At 39.0% G+C, this 18,568-nt stretch overlaps 1 protein-coding gene across 3 annotated transcripts in view; it reads right to left on the bottom strand.

Moving 5' to 3' along the window:
* TMEM117 (transmembrane protein 117) overlaps positions 1–18,568 on the bottom strand; it is a 402,837-nt gene that overhangs the window by 174,634 nt on the left and 209,635 nt on the right. For 2 of the 3 annotated variants that reach the window (XM_037061077.1, XM_037061079.1), the window contains exon 4: positions 14,668–14,767. The exons of the other annotated variant lie outside the window; for it this stretch is intronic. In XM_037061077.1, the coding sequence (XP_036916972.1) occupies positions 14,668–14,767 (100 nt within the window). The remainder of the gene's footprint in view (positions 1–14,667; positions 14,768–18,568) is intronic. 3 annotated transcript variants of the gene reach the window in all.

Here is an 18,568-nt window from a genome sequence, read left to right as displayed (position 1 = left end):
GTATATTAAATATATATCCATATATCTAGAAACCTGGATTTTTATATACTAACTTTTGTGTATGTAAATTACATAAATGTGTATATGTTTATGTATGTAAGTGGAAAAACTTACTTAATACATGGGCAAGTAATGTAAATGCTCAGTGAGCTGACACGGTTGATTCAGAGACTTAAAAGAGTAAAGATTGCTCACAAATGCAGGAGCCTTGCTCCGGGGAGTGGCGTGGGCATCTCTACCTTCTCAGTACCTATTTTTATCCTTGGACGACCTTCCAGAAATGTCATGTTATTTTCAGATTAGTGGCAGGGTCCTGCTCATTTACAATCTGCCACTTCTCTCTGTCTTCTTTTGGCCAGGGCTTTTTTGTGCTTCCGTGTGCTCTCTGATTTGAAACTAGGAACCCTCCTGGAGATAAGCGTCACCCCAAATTGCCGATACCTGTTTCTGCGCCACCTCTGCCATTTCCACATCAGCACTTCTCACCACCTGTTGGGTTGCTCAGGTTCTTAAGTTACTTTTAGTGCCTCATGAACCATCCCAATTGACTTAATTCTGTTGATGATTTTAACAAAGTTACAAAGTAATGAATAATTGTGTCAGCACATTTACATTTAATGGTATGTTTAGGGAGAGCAGGAAATATCCTTGTATTTTGGGTCATGAAGCACTAATCCATAGACATGCAGAAATTACATGGTTCACAGTGTGACACCAAATCTTGTGATTATCTGGTTGCACATTATACTCATGAATTTCAGGCATGAATGGGCAAAGCCTTCATTAAAAATTATGGCCCACGGTTCTGGGGAAAAAATTGCTAACATCAAAAGTGAGGCTGGCATTCCTTGAGCTTTCAGAATCACAGCTCTGCTGTTGTTTCAGCCCGATTACCCACTCACACCTTTGTGTTTGGACTACAAAATTAAACCATCTGCAGTTTCTGTTTTTGTTTTAAAAATTGTTTTTTAAAGAGTAACTAAGTGTGATTGAACATTGCCGGCTGCTGTTCCTGAAAGTAAAATGAACAAGAATAGTGTCCAACAAGCTGGCAAATAATGTTCCTCAAAGGGAAGAAAACAGGAAGATGGCAGGAATTTTAAGGCAGCAACAGACATTGCATCTGAAGAGAAGAAGCAAGTAACATTTTGAAGAGCCACAGGTACCCTTCCATATAGTATGGCTACAATATTCGTACATTAAAAATGATGGCCACTCATTGTCCCCACTGTTGAAACGTTACTCCAGGACCTATACATTTCCCTACAATTCTCTCTCTGTTAATTACTTTCCACTTACCCCCCACTTCCCCCACTCCTAATCTTCCCAGTTATCACAGAACTTCCCTGCTGTCCCCTCCTCTCACCAGAACTGGCCACTGCACATGCACCACCCCAGTCTTGGGTGCTGGTATTTTGTATGATGTAACCCTCGTCTGCACCCACCCCCGCCAGCCATCTTTTTCTCCATGGGCACATTAGCTGCAATCTGTCAGCCAGCTGTGCCACACACCACACAGTGCCAAAGGGCAGGGTAGACACTGACAGCCATTGACACCATGGTCCCCACTCCCTCTCCTGTTGTGTAGAGTCTCTGCTAATCGACTTTTTCAGTCCTTCCTTGCTAATTTGCTTAACAGTTCCCAAATGCAATTTAACTTTTATAATAACATTTCTAAAGTTTATTATTTCTCGTCTGTACTAAAATACCTTATATCCAACATTTAAAACTCAACAATATATGATTACTATTTTGAAGATGCCATGGCAACCAAAGACATGTTTGAATTTGAATAAAAGAACTCAACCTCCCTCAGAAACCTCCTCTTAGCTGGAAAGGATACCAATATAATTGTATGTGGAGTCTCGTCAAATGCATTCAATGAAATGTCAAACTATATTTTTAGCCATGGAGTGTGTTTAATCTCATAAGACTGTCCTGCCTTTGTGACAAATGAACAGGATGGAAATATCAGGGATCTGAGCTGCTGTCAGGATCCACTTCCCATCAAAAGTTGTTGTTCACGTGTAGCTGTTTTCTCAAAACTTTTGAACTAAAATCTACACTTTACCTATAAGTTCCCAGGCTTTGCTATGGAATTCCTTTGTTGTCATGCTTTAATTGGCTCCACGCTTTACTTTTACAGACCAGTCGGTGAACGGTTGTGGGATCACACAGGAGGGAAATCAGCTGAGCGGTGCCTGCTCATTGTCATCGACTGGGAAAATGTCATCTCACTCATTGCTTTCTCAAGTTTGCTCTCGAATGGCACATTTGGCCCAAACTCCCTCTCCTCCATGCTTTTCTACATACAATCCATTTTAGAAAGTAGAAATTCATATTTTAACAAAATTTGCAACTGGGATGCTACTCAAAGAAGCAGGACTAAAAGTGTGTGGCAAGAAAATTATTTACTTGAGTGTCCTATGTTTGCCTCCAGTAGTGGTAGATGAACGCTAATGCTGTTTGGGACTCGGGCCCATGGAGAGGGGAGATTGTGAGACAAAGTTTGTGACAGTTAAAAGTTCAAATTCTCTCCTTTGTGTCAAGATTACATTTTACAACTCAGCACTTTTAACACCACTTTTTAAGCACTTATTTTTGTAAATAAGAACCATGTTTTATTATCAATTTTAACTCAAAATTTTCTTGTCATTTTTTAAAATCATACATGAGATGTAAGTATTCCTAAAGAATATAAACTTTTCAGTGTGAATTTTCATCACTAAACATAACATATAATTCAGATCTGACTTCCTGTAAGCAGTGGAAATTCTGGCCAATGACATAACATTAATATCAGGTATATATATATATTTAGAGTGACCTACTTAAAGCTGACCTCATTTTTTTAAACTTTCACTTAAATAGTTCACCCTAAAAATAGTGAATATACAATCTTGATATTAGTTCATGTTCGCTAAGCTGTGGAAATGACAGTATAGAGAAAATAAAAAGATGTTAAAAATTAGGAAAAAGGCTTCATTCTGACAATATAAGTTGCAAGCTATATTTTAAGATGTTCTCATTTGTGAAACACTGTAATTTTTTAAATTAAGTAACACTATTAACAGTCATAATTCCACACACTGTATCTTTTATCTCACAGCAGTTCACAGCCATATTTTCTAAGTGATAATTACTAAAAGTAAGCCACCCTCTGGGTGAATGGCAATAATACTAACATTTAATGAGAGGTAAAGAGTCGAATTAAAGTACATGGAGAACTGGGGGAGCAGGTCATTTGCTGGTAGGAGGGTGAATCAGCAGGAGGTTTATGCCGATGCCATTGTATTAGAATAGGCAAAGCGCTGCCATGATTGTCCTTTGTATTATGAGCTTGGGAAAGGTGAGGGGAGGGACGCCTGCCCTGCTATCTACAGAGGCAAACTTATCTGAGCCAAAGCCCAGGCATAGTGGTATTGGTCAGCTGCTCAGCCAGGCTGGTACACCTATAGGGCAGTCTGTTGAGTGTATCAGATTACAGAGTTGCTCAGGGGAAGCCCCAATCAACCTCTAGACTTAGAACTGAAAGCTAGGTAAATTTAGCAAGTGCTTGCTTACATTGCCCTGTGGCAAACTGTGGGCCTTTGGGTGCTGCGACTGAGCCAGGAAGCCAGCCCTTTTCTCAGGCATCCTTGCCTTCGTGCCTACTACTCTGGTGTAGAGCCTCTCGGCACCATGAGATCTCTCCCCTCAGTTTCTTTTCAGCTCAATATCAGGTGGTTATGACCCCATAGCATATGTGAAAATATTCGCATGCCAAACTGCCTGGAATCACCTTACAGAAATGGTCCCAAATGTGTCTTTATATTAGACTCTCTGGGAAACTTAAAAAAATTCTAACATCCAGGCTACAATCCAGACAAATTAAATCGCTGTCTCTGGACCAAGACATACTCATCAGTCAGCTTTGAAACTTCCCAGGTAATTCCAATGTAAAGACAAATCTGGGAACTACACCACCTCATGGAATTCAAGTAAAAAACTGATTGGGGCAAGCAGCTAAACAATAAGCTTGGTCCATCATATCTCTATAGAAACTACCTAAAAGTTTTATTAATTCTGATATCTTAATGATATTTGTATTCACTGAGGATCTTCACAATGAATATTCATCAAGTACCCATCTGTCCACCATTTCCTTATGAAAAACCAAAGCTAGGCAGTAAGTTAACAAATAACAGCAGGAGCTTGAGGTCTTTCTGCACCCACACTGGTAATGGCTAACCTGACCAAGATAGCAAGCCTTTTGTTAACACTTCAGAAAACGTTACTATAAAAATGTTTATGGTTTGTTTTTTTTTTTCTTTTTGCCCATTTAGCCTAAATGTTTGGATGAAATGAATGCTGAGTGGTGCAAGGGCTCTGGTTGTTCCCATCAGCTGCGACTAGTATGCAGGGGGTTCTTATCTTCCCTGCATTTCCGTGCTGATAACACAACAAGGAGGGCCGACCCTTTAGAGGGAGTAAGTTTAAGAGGTGTTCTAGAGATGATCCACAATGGTACTTTCCCCAAACTCACTCCTAACACTGATCTTTCAGTACTCATGGCATGTCAGTTTCCAGATGAATGCCCCATTTGGAAAGCACAAAACAGATGCCCAGTGGGCAGAATTGGTGCAGAAGCTCTATCCTACTTTACATTCCTGGTATTTTCCCACTACATTGAATTTCGATGCCTCTCTGAGGGAATACGTTCTCTGGTTCAACACAGCTTCCCCCACCTTCACAGCCTTTCATCTCCTACAGATGCTTCACACTTTTATTAGATCTCCCTGGCCCTTGGGGCATTGGAATTTGCAACTCCAGTATTTATTATTTATACAAGTTTAACACACACACAAAAAAATGCTGTCATTCATTAAAAACTCACATTAAGGGCTTAGGATATTGAAAGATGGTTGGGAAGATATGAACAGACCAAAAGATGTTGTAGAGCAACAATGCAAAGTGCTGGTTGAGTCAAGACCCTTAAGGAGATTCCTTTACTAAGAAAAAGTTACCTCTAAATGCAATGATATCATGATTCCATTTTTACCACATATATGTTAATGTTGGCTACCTCACACATTTGTTATTATTCTGTAGGTGCTTAGTATATATTCATTAAGTAAATTATTCATCAACCTTAATGAATAAGTGAGCAAGACCCTCGGAAAGGCCTTATTACCACTAAAGGTCTGTAACTTTGCAGCATCAAATATTCAAAACAATACATAAAGACAATTTACTGGCTGAGTTTGATCATGTAAAACTATTTGTGGAAATACAACTAGTTTGAGTGAAGGCCAAAAAAATCTGAGAAAATATTTGTGCTAAAATAGTACTAAAAATAAATGTGTGAAATACCCATTTAGTAGAATACACTCTGCATGTGCACAAGTCCTTACAAACTAGAGAACATATGTTCTCAAAAATATTACGGCCTCTAGACACAGTCAACGGGAGGTGTCGCAGTTTCAGAGAAACCAGCAGCTCTACCTTAGGGACTTCCAGGGCTAAGGAAGGAAATGTGTGACTAGGCACCAAGAATAATTTCCACTTGTTTTTCTGTATTCACAAATCAAAATAAAAGATTTGTACAAAAATACTTTCTTTAATCTACATAGATATGTTCTTTTTATTGTAGGAAAAATAAGTTTTTAAATGGTCTTTGAAAAAAACATCTTATTTATATCTCTACCAATATAGTAAAACCAATTTGTAGGTCAAAAATTATTTAAACAAGTATATAATTTTAATTACACTTAGTTCCCTATTAGTAATCAACAGAATCATATAATAAACATGTTTAATAAACTATAAGGTCACCATATAGATAGTCATTCAATAAAGGGATGAGTTCAGATATTGAGCACTTGATTACAAAGAAAATAGGTTTGTTTTGCTAATGTTTTATTGAGGCAAAATAAAATACATTTCTAAACATGCACTTAGATTTGTCAAAAATCTTATACTGATTGTATCACCTGTAGTTGAAATTAAAAATGCCAAATAGACAATAGGATAATTCTAACACAAGTCAAGGAAAAAAGTACTCAGATCTTGAAAATTACTAGTTTTTATTTTTCTTCAGTAGCTATAGGTTCACCATATCTTTTAAGATGTATTTTAAAACCTTCATGAGAGGTGCTATTCTTTTCAATGAAAATAGATGGCTTCTCTCCAGGTTTCCCCGTTTCATCTCGAGCACTGGACTCATTCAGGCACTGCTTCTCACCTATCCTCTGCTCAGGGGCCGAGAGCAACATGAAGTGTTTAAGTGTGCACATGTGCTGTCCTAACTTTCTGTGAGCCCTGTTCTATCACATCAAAAAACTATGGATGTGGACCCGATCTTCTGGTGTATTTGATACCTTTGAAACTGTCCAAAGTGTTGATTTGACATTGTCCTTAACAAGTAAGTTTCATTTGTATTGTATCCTTAATTGACTCCTTTCTTTGTGCAATAACATGTTTACAAAGCTACTTAAGATGTTTAATTGAGCAACTTGCTGTCTTAGTGAAGGGTTCTGGGGTCAGCCAGGCCCAGGTCTGGGATAAACTTTAACACACTTTGTCAGCCAGGACAAAAAGATGTTCTTTATTTCCCAATGGCATTCAGATACATGGGTATGTGAACATAGAAGAACACATGCCAAGCAAGATTTTACTTAACCATCATTATCAAAATATTCCCTCTGTTCGCTCAAATCCTTCAGTCTCTTAAAGCATGGTAGAGTTGCTTTTATTAAGCAACAACAACAAAGAACATACTAGGCACTTCACTGCTATAAATTTCTTTTTGATGTTTATAGAATATTTAACTACAAATGCAATATACACTGTGAATATAGAAACCTCTAGTTCTAAAAATCCTTGGGGCAAACAACTACTAAAGAAGAACAATTCATAAAACAAAACAGAGCTTAATAACCTGAAATTGCAGCATTGTCTTAACTATAGCATTATATAAAGGTATCCTTTTACTTTTTTCTAGCCCCAGAAATAAGGTGCTTTCAACCACCTGTATTTGTCAAATGGGAATAGAAATAAAAAGCTGAGTTTTCTAAATTTTAAATGTAATAGTTTGGCTCAAATGGGATGGACTATCTCTTAGTACCTGAAAAGATGCATTCCCATCCAGCCAATTGAGGACAAAATTCAACAAATTTTATTGACACTCTGGCAAAAAAAAGTATCAAGCCAATTCTGTGTCTATATCCCATGTTCTTTTTAAGATCTATGATTAAATATTCCTCCCAAAGTTATTTAGCTTGACAGAACAGCACAGTGGTTGAAAACTAATTAAGAACTTATACACACACAACACACACACATACACAAATGCTTGGCCCACAGAGAAAGGCACTAAAAAGTTTTTAACATGTTTAAGAAGAATAATCCAACTACTTATAAAATTAGTACAAAAAGAAGCACATAACTTCTCTTTTGAGGTTCTAATCTAAACTACTATTAACAGCCAGCACTTATTTCACTATGTCATTGACTTTCAGAGGAATAAAGATCAAATGTCAGTGTCTCCTGGCTTTTATTTAAACTACTTCAGGCAAATAACCACTAAATGGTACTTTTAAAAGTGTGGAATATTGTAAGAAAAATTATAAAGAATGAGTGGACAAAAAGGACCCCTTCCTTGAGGAAGTATAAACCGAGTAACAGAAATAAAGCATAATGGCGTTAAGAGATGCTAATACTGATGAGAATAGAAAAGATGAAAAGCGAGCATCTCTTGCCTCTTGTGAGAATGTCTTTCTATAAGAAATGTTCTGTGTCCTTCACATCTTAATGTAGTTAATTCAACCCACTTTCCTAGATGCCTTTCATGCTCTTAGAATAATATATTCCATAAATTTTTAACAGATGAATATAAATTACACGCAGTATACCTATAGTGTACTAGAGAATTTCAGACAGCCCCTAAACTTAGGGGGGTTTTAAGCAGAGCCAGAATCTGTGATTCTATTCTCAAATATCTATATGCTATACAAAAATCAATTTTACTTTAGAGATCCTTTCTTTAAATTTCACATTATCATCTATTACTACTTTAAAAATCCAAGGGTCCTGTAAATTAAAAGACCCTCAATCCCCATTTGTAATGCTCTCTGAAAATAGGAGGTTGAACTCTCTTGTCTTATTAATTTTTAGTGAAAACATTATTTTGAAGGAACACGAAACACAATGATAAAATATTTATAGAGACATTAAAATATTTATACCTATGAAAGCAAAACAGCCATATTTGGTTCTAACGTTTCGAATGAATAAAAAGGTGTTGTAAAAAAAATAATTCCTCTGTCACGCTATTTGATTCAATCACAGGACTGGATGCACTGGCCATGATTTCTGGCAATTGTGGATGCCATTACCTCTACTGCCCTGGGTTCTGTCTGTGTGGTAGTCAGCGCCCATGCCCTAACCCGGGCCTCTTTACCTACTGGTGCTCTTTCTCTATTCCCCAGAAACAAAATGCCAGCCCAGTGGACCAGGCCCAGCGTAGGCTTTACCTGAAGCCATAGGACCACATCTTTGCCCGCCTCCTTCCCCTCTTCTCTCCTGCCCCCCCTCATCTCCTTACAGGTTTCCTTGGAGAGCACTTCTGTAGTAAATCACGTCTCCCCAATCCCCTAATGCTCTTTTTCTAGGGAATCTCAATGAACATAAAATCTTTATAGAAAGATAGCATATTACCTAATTAAATTCTTGATTTGGTTTCACTTTCACTGCATAAAATAATGCCATGCAATCACAAATTTACCAAACATGCAGTTAACTAGTCATGGAGTAGACTGAAGTTATGAACGAGCTCTGATGAACAGGCCGAGAAAGAGAGCAAAAGAGAAAAATGCAGAGGAATGCTAGGCTCTTGGGTCCAAACCCAGGGGTGAAGTACCTAACGTGTGCCCTTCCGTTTGTCATGCACACTTTTCCGTGAGTTTGCTAACCCCGATTCTTCATTCCGTGTTTCACAGTTCAAATTCCTTTCTATCATGAAGTTCGGTAAAGCTAATATTGCTACTTTATTTTAGATACTAAATCAATTCAGTTATGCTTTTTATTCTGTCATTTTAAAATATCAGGGGAAGAGAAATCATTAGAAAGCTGGCATGATCATAATACGAATTGTCAAGCTCAATTCTAGAAAGAATAACAGGAGAGACATAATGTCAGTTGTATTCCAGGTTATTGCTCATTGACAAACAGCATCTGAGAGCAGCCCCCAAATAGTGACATGTGTATAATAGAAAAATTTGAACCCAATAAGCTGTTATTAATTTGCTGAAGTAAAATAACCCAGATAATCACACCCCCTTCTTAGTAAATGTGCAATAAGCATGGGACAACAATAGAAAAACTCTCAAATTTTAGGTTAGTGTGTGTGTATATATATATATATAATTACAAAATTTTATATTTTTATATTTAAGCTAGAAGGAATAATTTACTCTCAAACACTGAAGAAATATTTCCTCCCTCTATTCTGTTCTAGATTTTTTAATAAATACTAACCCAGGAGGAATATAAATTATTCTCAAGTATATATTGCTCTTAATTCTCTCTGCTCCATCCACTGAGGTCTAGCCACTTTCTGTCTTACATGGTAGCAGCTATCTGCTTCCGTAGCCTAAGGCGTTTACCTCAACCTGCTTCCTTCTGTCCCCCAAGCTGAGAGCAGAACCTACACCACTGGCAGCAATACTGACCCTTCAAGGAACTCTCTGGTGGGATCCGAGAAGCTCAATCTTTGTTTCTACCGGAGAACGCCTTTTATACTCAAATGGTTCCATTGCCATTCTGAGAGAATGGCCTCCATTCAAGGCTGTTGACAAGTGCGCGTCCTCCGGGTTGTGGATACAAACTCAGGAGAAGCCAGTGCACAGCCTTCTACGGGGGGAGGTGGGAAGAGCGGATGTCTCTGTATCCTGAGCAACTGCAGCTCTCCTCCCATCACCTGTTTAGCGCTGTGCCATGTTCGTTTTATAACACTAAGTCACAAAGCGGAACAAGCATAAAAGAAATGGAACCTGATGCTTATGTGCTTTCATGATCTATCCATTCTTTCCATAACTATATCTTGAGCTCCTACTGTATGCCTGATACTGTGCTGTGTGCTAGGAATACAACTGTGAACATACTTGACCCTGTAATTCCCCTCAAAGAGTTTATAGTCAGGCGAGGAGGAGTGTTCAGCTTGGCTTCTTCAGTAAGCAGTCTCTTGAAACAAATATAATAGCAACACAAATATGAATTATGAAATCTCTCTGGAAAAATTAAAATATGTGAAAAATAATAAGACAAAATTTATCACCAAAATAGAGAGGTAATATAATATTTGTGGATAAAGCAGGCACAGTTAAAATAGTAGGGTAAATATATATCTTAAAAATGTTTTCCTAAAGTCATATTCATATTAGAGTTTCAATAGAGAGAAATAATTAAGCAAAACTACAAGTTTTATTTCTTGTTATAATCCAGCTACGAAGGCTATGAAGACACTTCCACATGAAAGTGTTGACTAAGTTGGTCTGGCGCTAGTGGAACTCTGAGTTTCAAGGAGAAAAAGTCTATGAAAATTACACACGATTTAAAAAACAAATGGTGGTTCTAAAGACATGAAATAAAGGTGAAGTCAATTGGCAAACAACTAAATTGTTTTGTGTGTGTATGATTAACTCCATGGTGGAAGCTTTGCTAGCAGTGGCATATTACACACACACACACACACACACACACACACAAATACCTACGATCCTGGGACAATATGTAACTATGTCAAGGCCAAACAAGGTGTTCAATGACGACTTTAGTGCTCACCATGAGAACTGTCTTCTTGAGGTCACGTCACCCTCACTGTATTTGTACCCTCCTGTGTACACCACTCCCCAGGAGTGAACCTCAAACTTGGTTTCTGATGTTTCTGTCACGATTGTGAGTCATATACCATTTACTGTTGTAAGAGAAAAGCCCAAAGGAGGGGCTGGGGTAAGGGATGGTTAGGTGTCAATGAGACAGGTAGAGATGTTTTCCCGTGGGAATAAACGAAGAACAAAAGCCAGTGCCATCATGATGTCCTCTGAATTCTTGCCACCCTAGACCTGAGCAGAGGTTGTGACCTTTGTCTCCTGAAGGAGGGAAGGTACAACTGGAGAAGTGTGCTGCCAGACGGCCAGTCCCCCTCAGCTCCTTGCTCAGTGGCACCGGGTGTGGGAAAATCTGTACATATGTGGCAATGGTGTCACAGGGGACACCCAGAGTTTGGGTTCATGTATGTCTTCATGACAGCTTTCCTCTGCTCCTATCAACATTAAGGACCAGCTCAAGGATGCGTTACACCAGGCATCACTTTCTGTATTCTTTTATTTGACAAAAAGCTAGTAACATTAACCTTGACTTATATACCTTTGATTTCTGCACGAGGTGGACCACAGAGCCAGACAAAGTCAGGACTGCCTCGGTAGTGGGCCTGGCAGAGCCTGGTCTCCGTCCTGCGAGGGCCAGAGATGCTTATCAGATTGGGTGACATACCCCTGCCTGTGGGTGGGTCACATCGAGCCTGGGGGCCCCTTTTAAAAAACATGGGAAATGGTGAATTATTTCCATAAAAGAAAAATCCTCTACTTTAGAAATACATGAAAACTCATACTTTCACTGGAAACGTACAGAGTCGCTTGTTTTTCCACGACAGTCACCTTCATCATTGATATTCATTGCATGATGAGAACTCCGTAGACAGATGAAGGTCAAAGCTGCCTTAAACTCCTCTCATGAGGAAAACCATTCTTTTTTAAATGTTATCAATGAGCACATAGGTAGACATATAAATATTTATACAGAAACTTACCGCCAAGGCAGTGAACAGAACTGGGAATAAAATGATGTGCTCTGGGAACCCTCCCTGTGAGACTGTCCTTGCAAATCAGGAGAGCACGGTGCTTCTGGTGCCACCCCTTTCCCTGCGTCTAGCAAGGAAAGGCCAGTATTTCACAGGCGGAAAGGGGCTTTGGATTCTTCCCTAGTTTATAGAAGGGAGAAGATAAGAGGCCCTCAGAAGGTTAAAGGATGCAAGATCGCATTGCTGAGTTAAACCTAAAACATAGTTTTCTTGACTCTCACTCTAGTCCTACTTCTGTGGTATTGGAAATATAGATCAAAGCAGTAATCTATGGTGCAGGGGGAGGTAAAAAGTTAGTTCTCAGGTTAGCTAGTAGAAATAGGAGGCATTGCAGTGGGAAATTGAGGAGAAACTAGGAAGGTTGACCAGACAGAGAAAAAGAAACACCACAGGCTGAGCAGTGAAACTTTTATATATCCCTGTGGTAGGAGTCCAACCAAGAACAGGGAAAGTCTTTGGACAAAGCTGCACCGTGCATTTGCCTCTCCAGGCTGCCCTAGGAATGGGACCTCACCTTATGGTTCAAAAGAAAAAAATCTAAATGAAAACCGTAACCTGTAAACAGAGTCACAGCCATGTATGACCTAAGAGACACTATCTTCGAGGAAAGTCTGTGGAGGAGTTGGATGGAATTGGGTCACAAACAAATAACAATGTCATCATGGGAAAGAAAATGATGCATGTGTCAAATGGCTGACGTTTGCCTACAAATCACAAAGCAAGCTCCTAGGTCTTAGTGATGTGTTGCTTTTCTGATGACTTTTACCAGCATCACTGCTAGAAGCCAAGAAGCAATGTGCCATTTTGCCTTAGTCTACACTAGCATTGACAATTGGAAGGAAACTCTGGACACTCAGGACTCCAGGCCTCGGATAAGGCAGAATACTCATGCTCTTGGGGTTCCATGGAAGGGTCAGGAGGCTTGGGCAGCCTGAGGCTTGGATCAATGAGCTTGCCATCACTTCAAGGCCCAGCCAAGGAGATGAGGCCCCAAAACACAAATAACAATAAGGCACTAGGCCTATATTCCACTTCAGCATCGTGAGTCTTGTCACAGGGCCACACGTTTAATCTTTACAGAAACCTGTAACGCATAGGTGGGACCTGTTAGTCTCTTGTAAGAAATGTGCTCACTGAGGCTCTGAGAATTGTGCACTACTCGTGGAAGGTCAAACCACTGGTAGCAAGGTCAGAGAATCCACATTTCTGAGTTCTTGCTCCAGTTCTCCAATTTAGTTAGCAGATTTACTATAAAATGGAATCAAAATCCACAATCCACAATTAATGCAAAAATTCTTCAAAAGGCATCACCTCAAATTTCACAGAAATTATATGTTTTAAAGTTCATGTAGTCCCTTCCAAATAATTTTTTTCTGACAGAAAGAGAAATTTGTGATATGAGGCAGTCTGGTCCCAAAGGTGAGCTTATTCTAATTGCTATTCCTAGGGAGTACAAATAAGATAAATCACTTTTCAAATTTAGATTTTAAAGTTAATGAAATGGGATGCATTTGGTAATTTGTTCAGTTAACATTCTCTAATTCAGGGGTGTCAAACTCATTTTCACTCGGGGTCACATCTGCCTCATGGTAGTCTTCAAAAGGCTGACTGTCATTTCAGGACTGTGTGAACGTAACTGCTCCTTAACTAGGGGCAAGGAGCTCGGTGCTGCCGCCAGGTAGAAACGAGGTGCCAGGCCGGATAAAACAAGGTGGAGGCTGGATTCGGCCCGCGGGCCCTGAGTTCACCACCTGGGCTCTAATGACTAGAGGAGGGAGGAGGCTCGAACCCAGGCTATACAGACTCCCTGGTGGTTATTTGGTACTCTTGCAGGATGAGCACAGTGGGAGCAGTGACGATACCACTGCTTCTTGTTTCCAGAAAACATTTCCACGTGATAAGCAAAGCCATCAACAGAAATGGTGGTAACAGTCATGACTGTCCCCCTGTGACCTCTGGAGCGCATCTGTGGGGCTGTCCATCCCGAGCCTGGTGTGCTCAGTTGTCCTCATTCCTTTGGCAGGTCTCATGGTCAAGTGAGTAGATGAGTAGAGCTAATAAGGATTACCTGCCCTCACAAAAGAACCAGTGAACGATAAAGTGTTTCATTTTTATGAGAGGTACTGCTATTTCTCCTCCAAGGTTCTCTTATAAACTTATAGGTCCTAGAGCTACATATTGTGTTTAATTAACCCAATGGTTAAAAACAGAAGCCACTTTCTTGTCACATGACCTCAGCATGAGATATAATTTGTCTAATTGTTGCAGGCCTATAACAATAAAAACTAATAATACATGAAAGAGATTAAAATATACAACTCTCAGAACTCTCAGTTATCATTAGGTTAGGTTCAATGAGAAGAACAAATGTGGAAAACAGTTTTTAAAATCCTTAAAGAATGTTTAATATGGTTTTTGGAGACAGGCCAGACAATATTCCTTACCTGAAAACTGCACATGTGAAAAAAACAAATTTTTAAAAAATTATTTAGCACTTCACGGGGAATAATTTTCTATTAATTTCATGAATGTGTACGTGTGTGTGTGCATCCGTCCCTCCAGGGGACAGCCGTCAATATTATAATTGTATTATTTTTCCTGAGCTAGACAGATTTTGCACACAATCTCTAGATATATCTATATTCATGAATTCGTTCCACTCAGAACAGAGGTGGCTGTTTTGCTCTAAGCAATAGAAAGCAGTGTCTGTCCAACATTACAAACATATCTTCCATCTGTTTGAAATGGGTGAAGTTAAAATTTCTTACCATCCAAGCTGTGACAAAGTCCCCCATCCAGGTCCCTACAGCAGCTAATTTCATGAAACTCTCATTGCGGATGCCCATATAGTCTGTAATGATATATGCTCTGTGGAAACAAACACACAAGACATTGTCCGGACTCAGAGAGCCATACGGTCAAAGCTTCCTGGTTCAGCAACACGCACGGGGACTTCTCCCCCTTTCAGTATGCTTTCTGGCTTTGTCTCAGATCATACACTTACAAATCTGCAAGGCTAGGAAGATCTCTGAGGGTGTCTGGGTCAGTTCCAATTAGCAATGAAGACTGTGACTATGCCCATTACCACGGGCATTTCATTCTGGGCTGTAAGACTGATGACAGCTTTTGGGAAATCAAACAGAAAAACTCAGCAAAGGCATCATTTCCTGCTCACTCAGGCATGAGGAGAGCAGAAACAATTCCTGGATTAGAGTAACTTGAACCGAAAGAGAAGAGCTCACTTTCTTTCAGTTCTGTCACTCAGAACTAGTGAAAAGGTGCTGGGAGTACGCTTTAGATACAATATCACACCTGAGAAGTGTTCAGAATAATGTCAGGGTTCAGAAGAAATTTCCACACAGTGAAGCAATGTAAAATTTGATTCGAACACTATTTACCTAAATTATTACTTAAATAATAATAACCAGAAGATTCACCATTCCTTTTGTTTAGCTGATTCTTGTCTGCTTGCTCTAACACCAGTTCATATTCTTCACAGCTCAGAGAGAGATTCAAAGGTACAAGTGATTATTAAATACCAAGTAATAAGACCATCCTTATTGTTGACTAAGCATTTTCATTTCCATTTTCTTGATAGTCAAGAAAATCCTAAGTATTATTTTTTCATTTTTCAATTTCTCAGAAAATTGGGACTCAGAGAGATCATTTAAATTGCCTAATCAATATTATATAACTAATGAATGGTATAGTTAGGAACTAAATCTCTTTTTCTGTCTGTTGTTTCTCTCTCTCTTTCTCAACTCTAAGTTTCTTCTACTCAGGTTTTTTTATTTTAAATTTTGCTCCTCTTCTTATATGATAAAACCTGCACAATTTATAATACTAGTTGAACTTGAGTCTTCTTAGATTAACTGTAAACAACACATAGTAAATGATGGCATGTTTGTTATTTATCTATTAAAAGTCCAAAAAAAACACAGAGTTTTGAAGCCATTGAGAGGTAGACCATCTCCAGTTTGGTTATTTATTTTCTGGGGTTATTTTAGATAGTTCTGTAATCCGTAAAATAAACAGATAATGAAGTAATTTTACTTAACAAAAGCAAACTCACAAACTTTAAAAAGCAACTCTTCCCACATGCTTCGCTCATCTACCTTGGAGGTTCTATACAAATTTCTAAAGGCCTCACCCCCAAATTCTGAGTCTCTAAGTGCATGGCTTTCCATAACAGCCCAAAACTTATAGCTCCCATAAAGTGGGCGCTTACAATGTGCCAGGGATTGTTACTAGCAATTTAAATACTGTGTCTCCATCAACTTTCACGTCAGCACAATGAAATGTATTGTTATCCCTGTTTCAGAGATACAAAATGAAGGCCTTTCAAGAGTCTTTACAACTTTTTCAAGGTCAAGCATCTAATAAATAGACAACATTTGAATCTAAATTTGATTGATTCCCTAAGTCTAGGCAATTAACCACACTATGCTACACCTTCTTCCTGCAAGTATGAGTGGAGAGACAGGAAAAAAAATCCCACAGAGGTTATCTATTCCACTTGCCAGTATTCTAGTAGACACAACTTATTTCCTTTGAGGATAATTCATTATCAGAAGTCAAGGGTCGTATCTAAGCTGCATCTCCCCAGAGCTACTATCAAGCCCCGGACTCCCACTGAGTCCACTGATCTAAGCAGCCTCTATGGGAAAGCCCCCGGGATAACTGGGGGACAGCTCGGCATTGCTCCTTCAGCAGCACCACCACTGCCAAACAGTTCTGGGGCAGGGACCTCAGCGTGTGGCAGAGCATTAGCCCTCAACTGCCCAGCTCTTCCAATGACAACTATTTGGAAGAATGTGCTCAGTGCCACATCCCTACCTGCCCACTTTGCCAATGAGTTCAGAATACATCATGCTAGGTGGAGATTTCGGGGCACACTTATTATGGTTGTACAAATGTGTATATAATAGAAGTTACACACACCAAACTGGTTCAAATTGATGATGTAAATGTATGTACATCATTTAAATAATTTATTTCATGTAATCTTCAAATTTTTATTTCAGTATCTAAAAATAGGAATGAAATGCATAAGCTTGCAATAAATCAACGATTAAGCAAAAAACAGCTGAAGAATTTAAATAAAATATTAAAATTACCCCCCAAATCTGCTTAGAGGCATATGAGAGCTGATGAAGCAATGAGGAGTAGAAAAACCAAGGTATCAGATTGAAAAGAATTGTGAAAAGTTAGCCATACTTTCTGATCTGTTGATTCTGGACCCTACCTGGGCAGAGGCGTCTCAGTGGATCGGAGAGACATTTGAACTCAGGGAGCCAGATCCTCATGAGAAAGTAGGGGCCCAGAAGAGAGCATGATGCACACCTAGTTTTCCTTGAAGAATTTGCTAAATTATAAACTTGTTCAGGAGTAAGCTAAGACACTAAGCAGAAAGCCTCTGAATTGCATAGCAGAGGCGTGTCAAAGTACCCCTGCTGAAAAGACTACTACAGTTTAGAGCCTGCCAGATAGAATGGCCCAAGAGAATATACAGTCCTGGAGGGCTAGAGAACACTGAAGATAGACGGGGTTTCTGATGAAACTGGAAATCAGTCCTTACCCAGTCCATCCAATGACTGGATTATGGCGATTAGGTTCTACTCTTTCTACTTGACAGAGGAAAGAGTGAGTTCACTCACTCTTATTCTGAAAGAATAAAGTATTTATTCTGAAAGAATAAAGTATCACTTAGATCCTCTATACATTTACCTGTAGACATCCAAATGTAAATATTACCTCTACGTACAATGACATCCAACATTTATTTAAAAATTACCAGCATGTCAAGAAACAGGACCATATCACTGAAAACCAACAGAGAAAACAATATTTAAAACTGGACAATGAACCCTGGGGAGGACAGGGAGTTATGCTGGCCATTGTTTTCACTGTTGATTTCCTAGCATCTAGAGCAACACCTACGTAGAGTAAGTGATCAACATTTGCTGAATGTATGAATTAATGAAATGACCCAAATTATTCATATTGATTTCTACACGCATGGGGAGACCTATGTACAACACACCCTAGAAGCAGAATAAAATGAGATTGAATTATTAACTCTTCTAGAGGAAGACAGAAACACCTTTTTAAGCTGTTTTGTGTTTTCACTGTGTTTCTCTGTCTACATTTGTATCTCCACTGCAGAATGGCTGTTCCGCAGACATGACGATAACGTATCAGCACAATGTAAAGACAGGCCCTTCCTCTGTGGCCGGGGGCCGGTGCAAGTACTGGGTGCTATGACAACAATGCAGGTGATGAGGCACAGACAGTTAATAAAATAACTAATAGATTTGAAAGTGAAGAGTGAGTATGAAAGTTAGTTGTTATTCTTAGTTTTGCTGTTTTGGACAAATATTAAGAATTGCAAATATGCAGACCCATCAAAATTTTCAATTACTAGTTCACTGATTTGCATATGCATTAAGATTTAACAGCATTTCCAGCTTAGGTTGTAAAGGACAGGGTGTGCATACATTTACATCAGCAATTTGAACCAGTTTCAGTAACACATTGGACTCATTAAGTTGTGAGGTTTTTTTACCCAATGATTTGAGGGAGTGATTCAGAATTAAATTTTATTTGCTGGAAGGCACCATTAAAGTTTCAGTTTTGTTTGGAGTTTTAGCTAATTGTTTCAAGTATTTA

The sequence above is a fragment of the Sturnira hondurensis genome, unplaced genomic scaffold (assembly GCF_014824575.4).
Source record: "Sturnira hondurensis isolate 20B ecotype Veracruz unplaced genomic scaffold, ASM1482457v3 Scaffold0013190, whole genome shotgun sequence".
Lineage (NCBI taxonomy): Eukaryota > Metazoa > Chordata > Mammalia > Chiroptera > Phyllostomidae > Sturnira > Sturnira hondurensis.
This window is presented reverse-complemented; position numbering and strand designations above follow the sequence as displayed.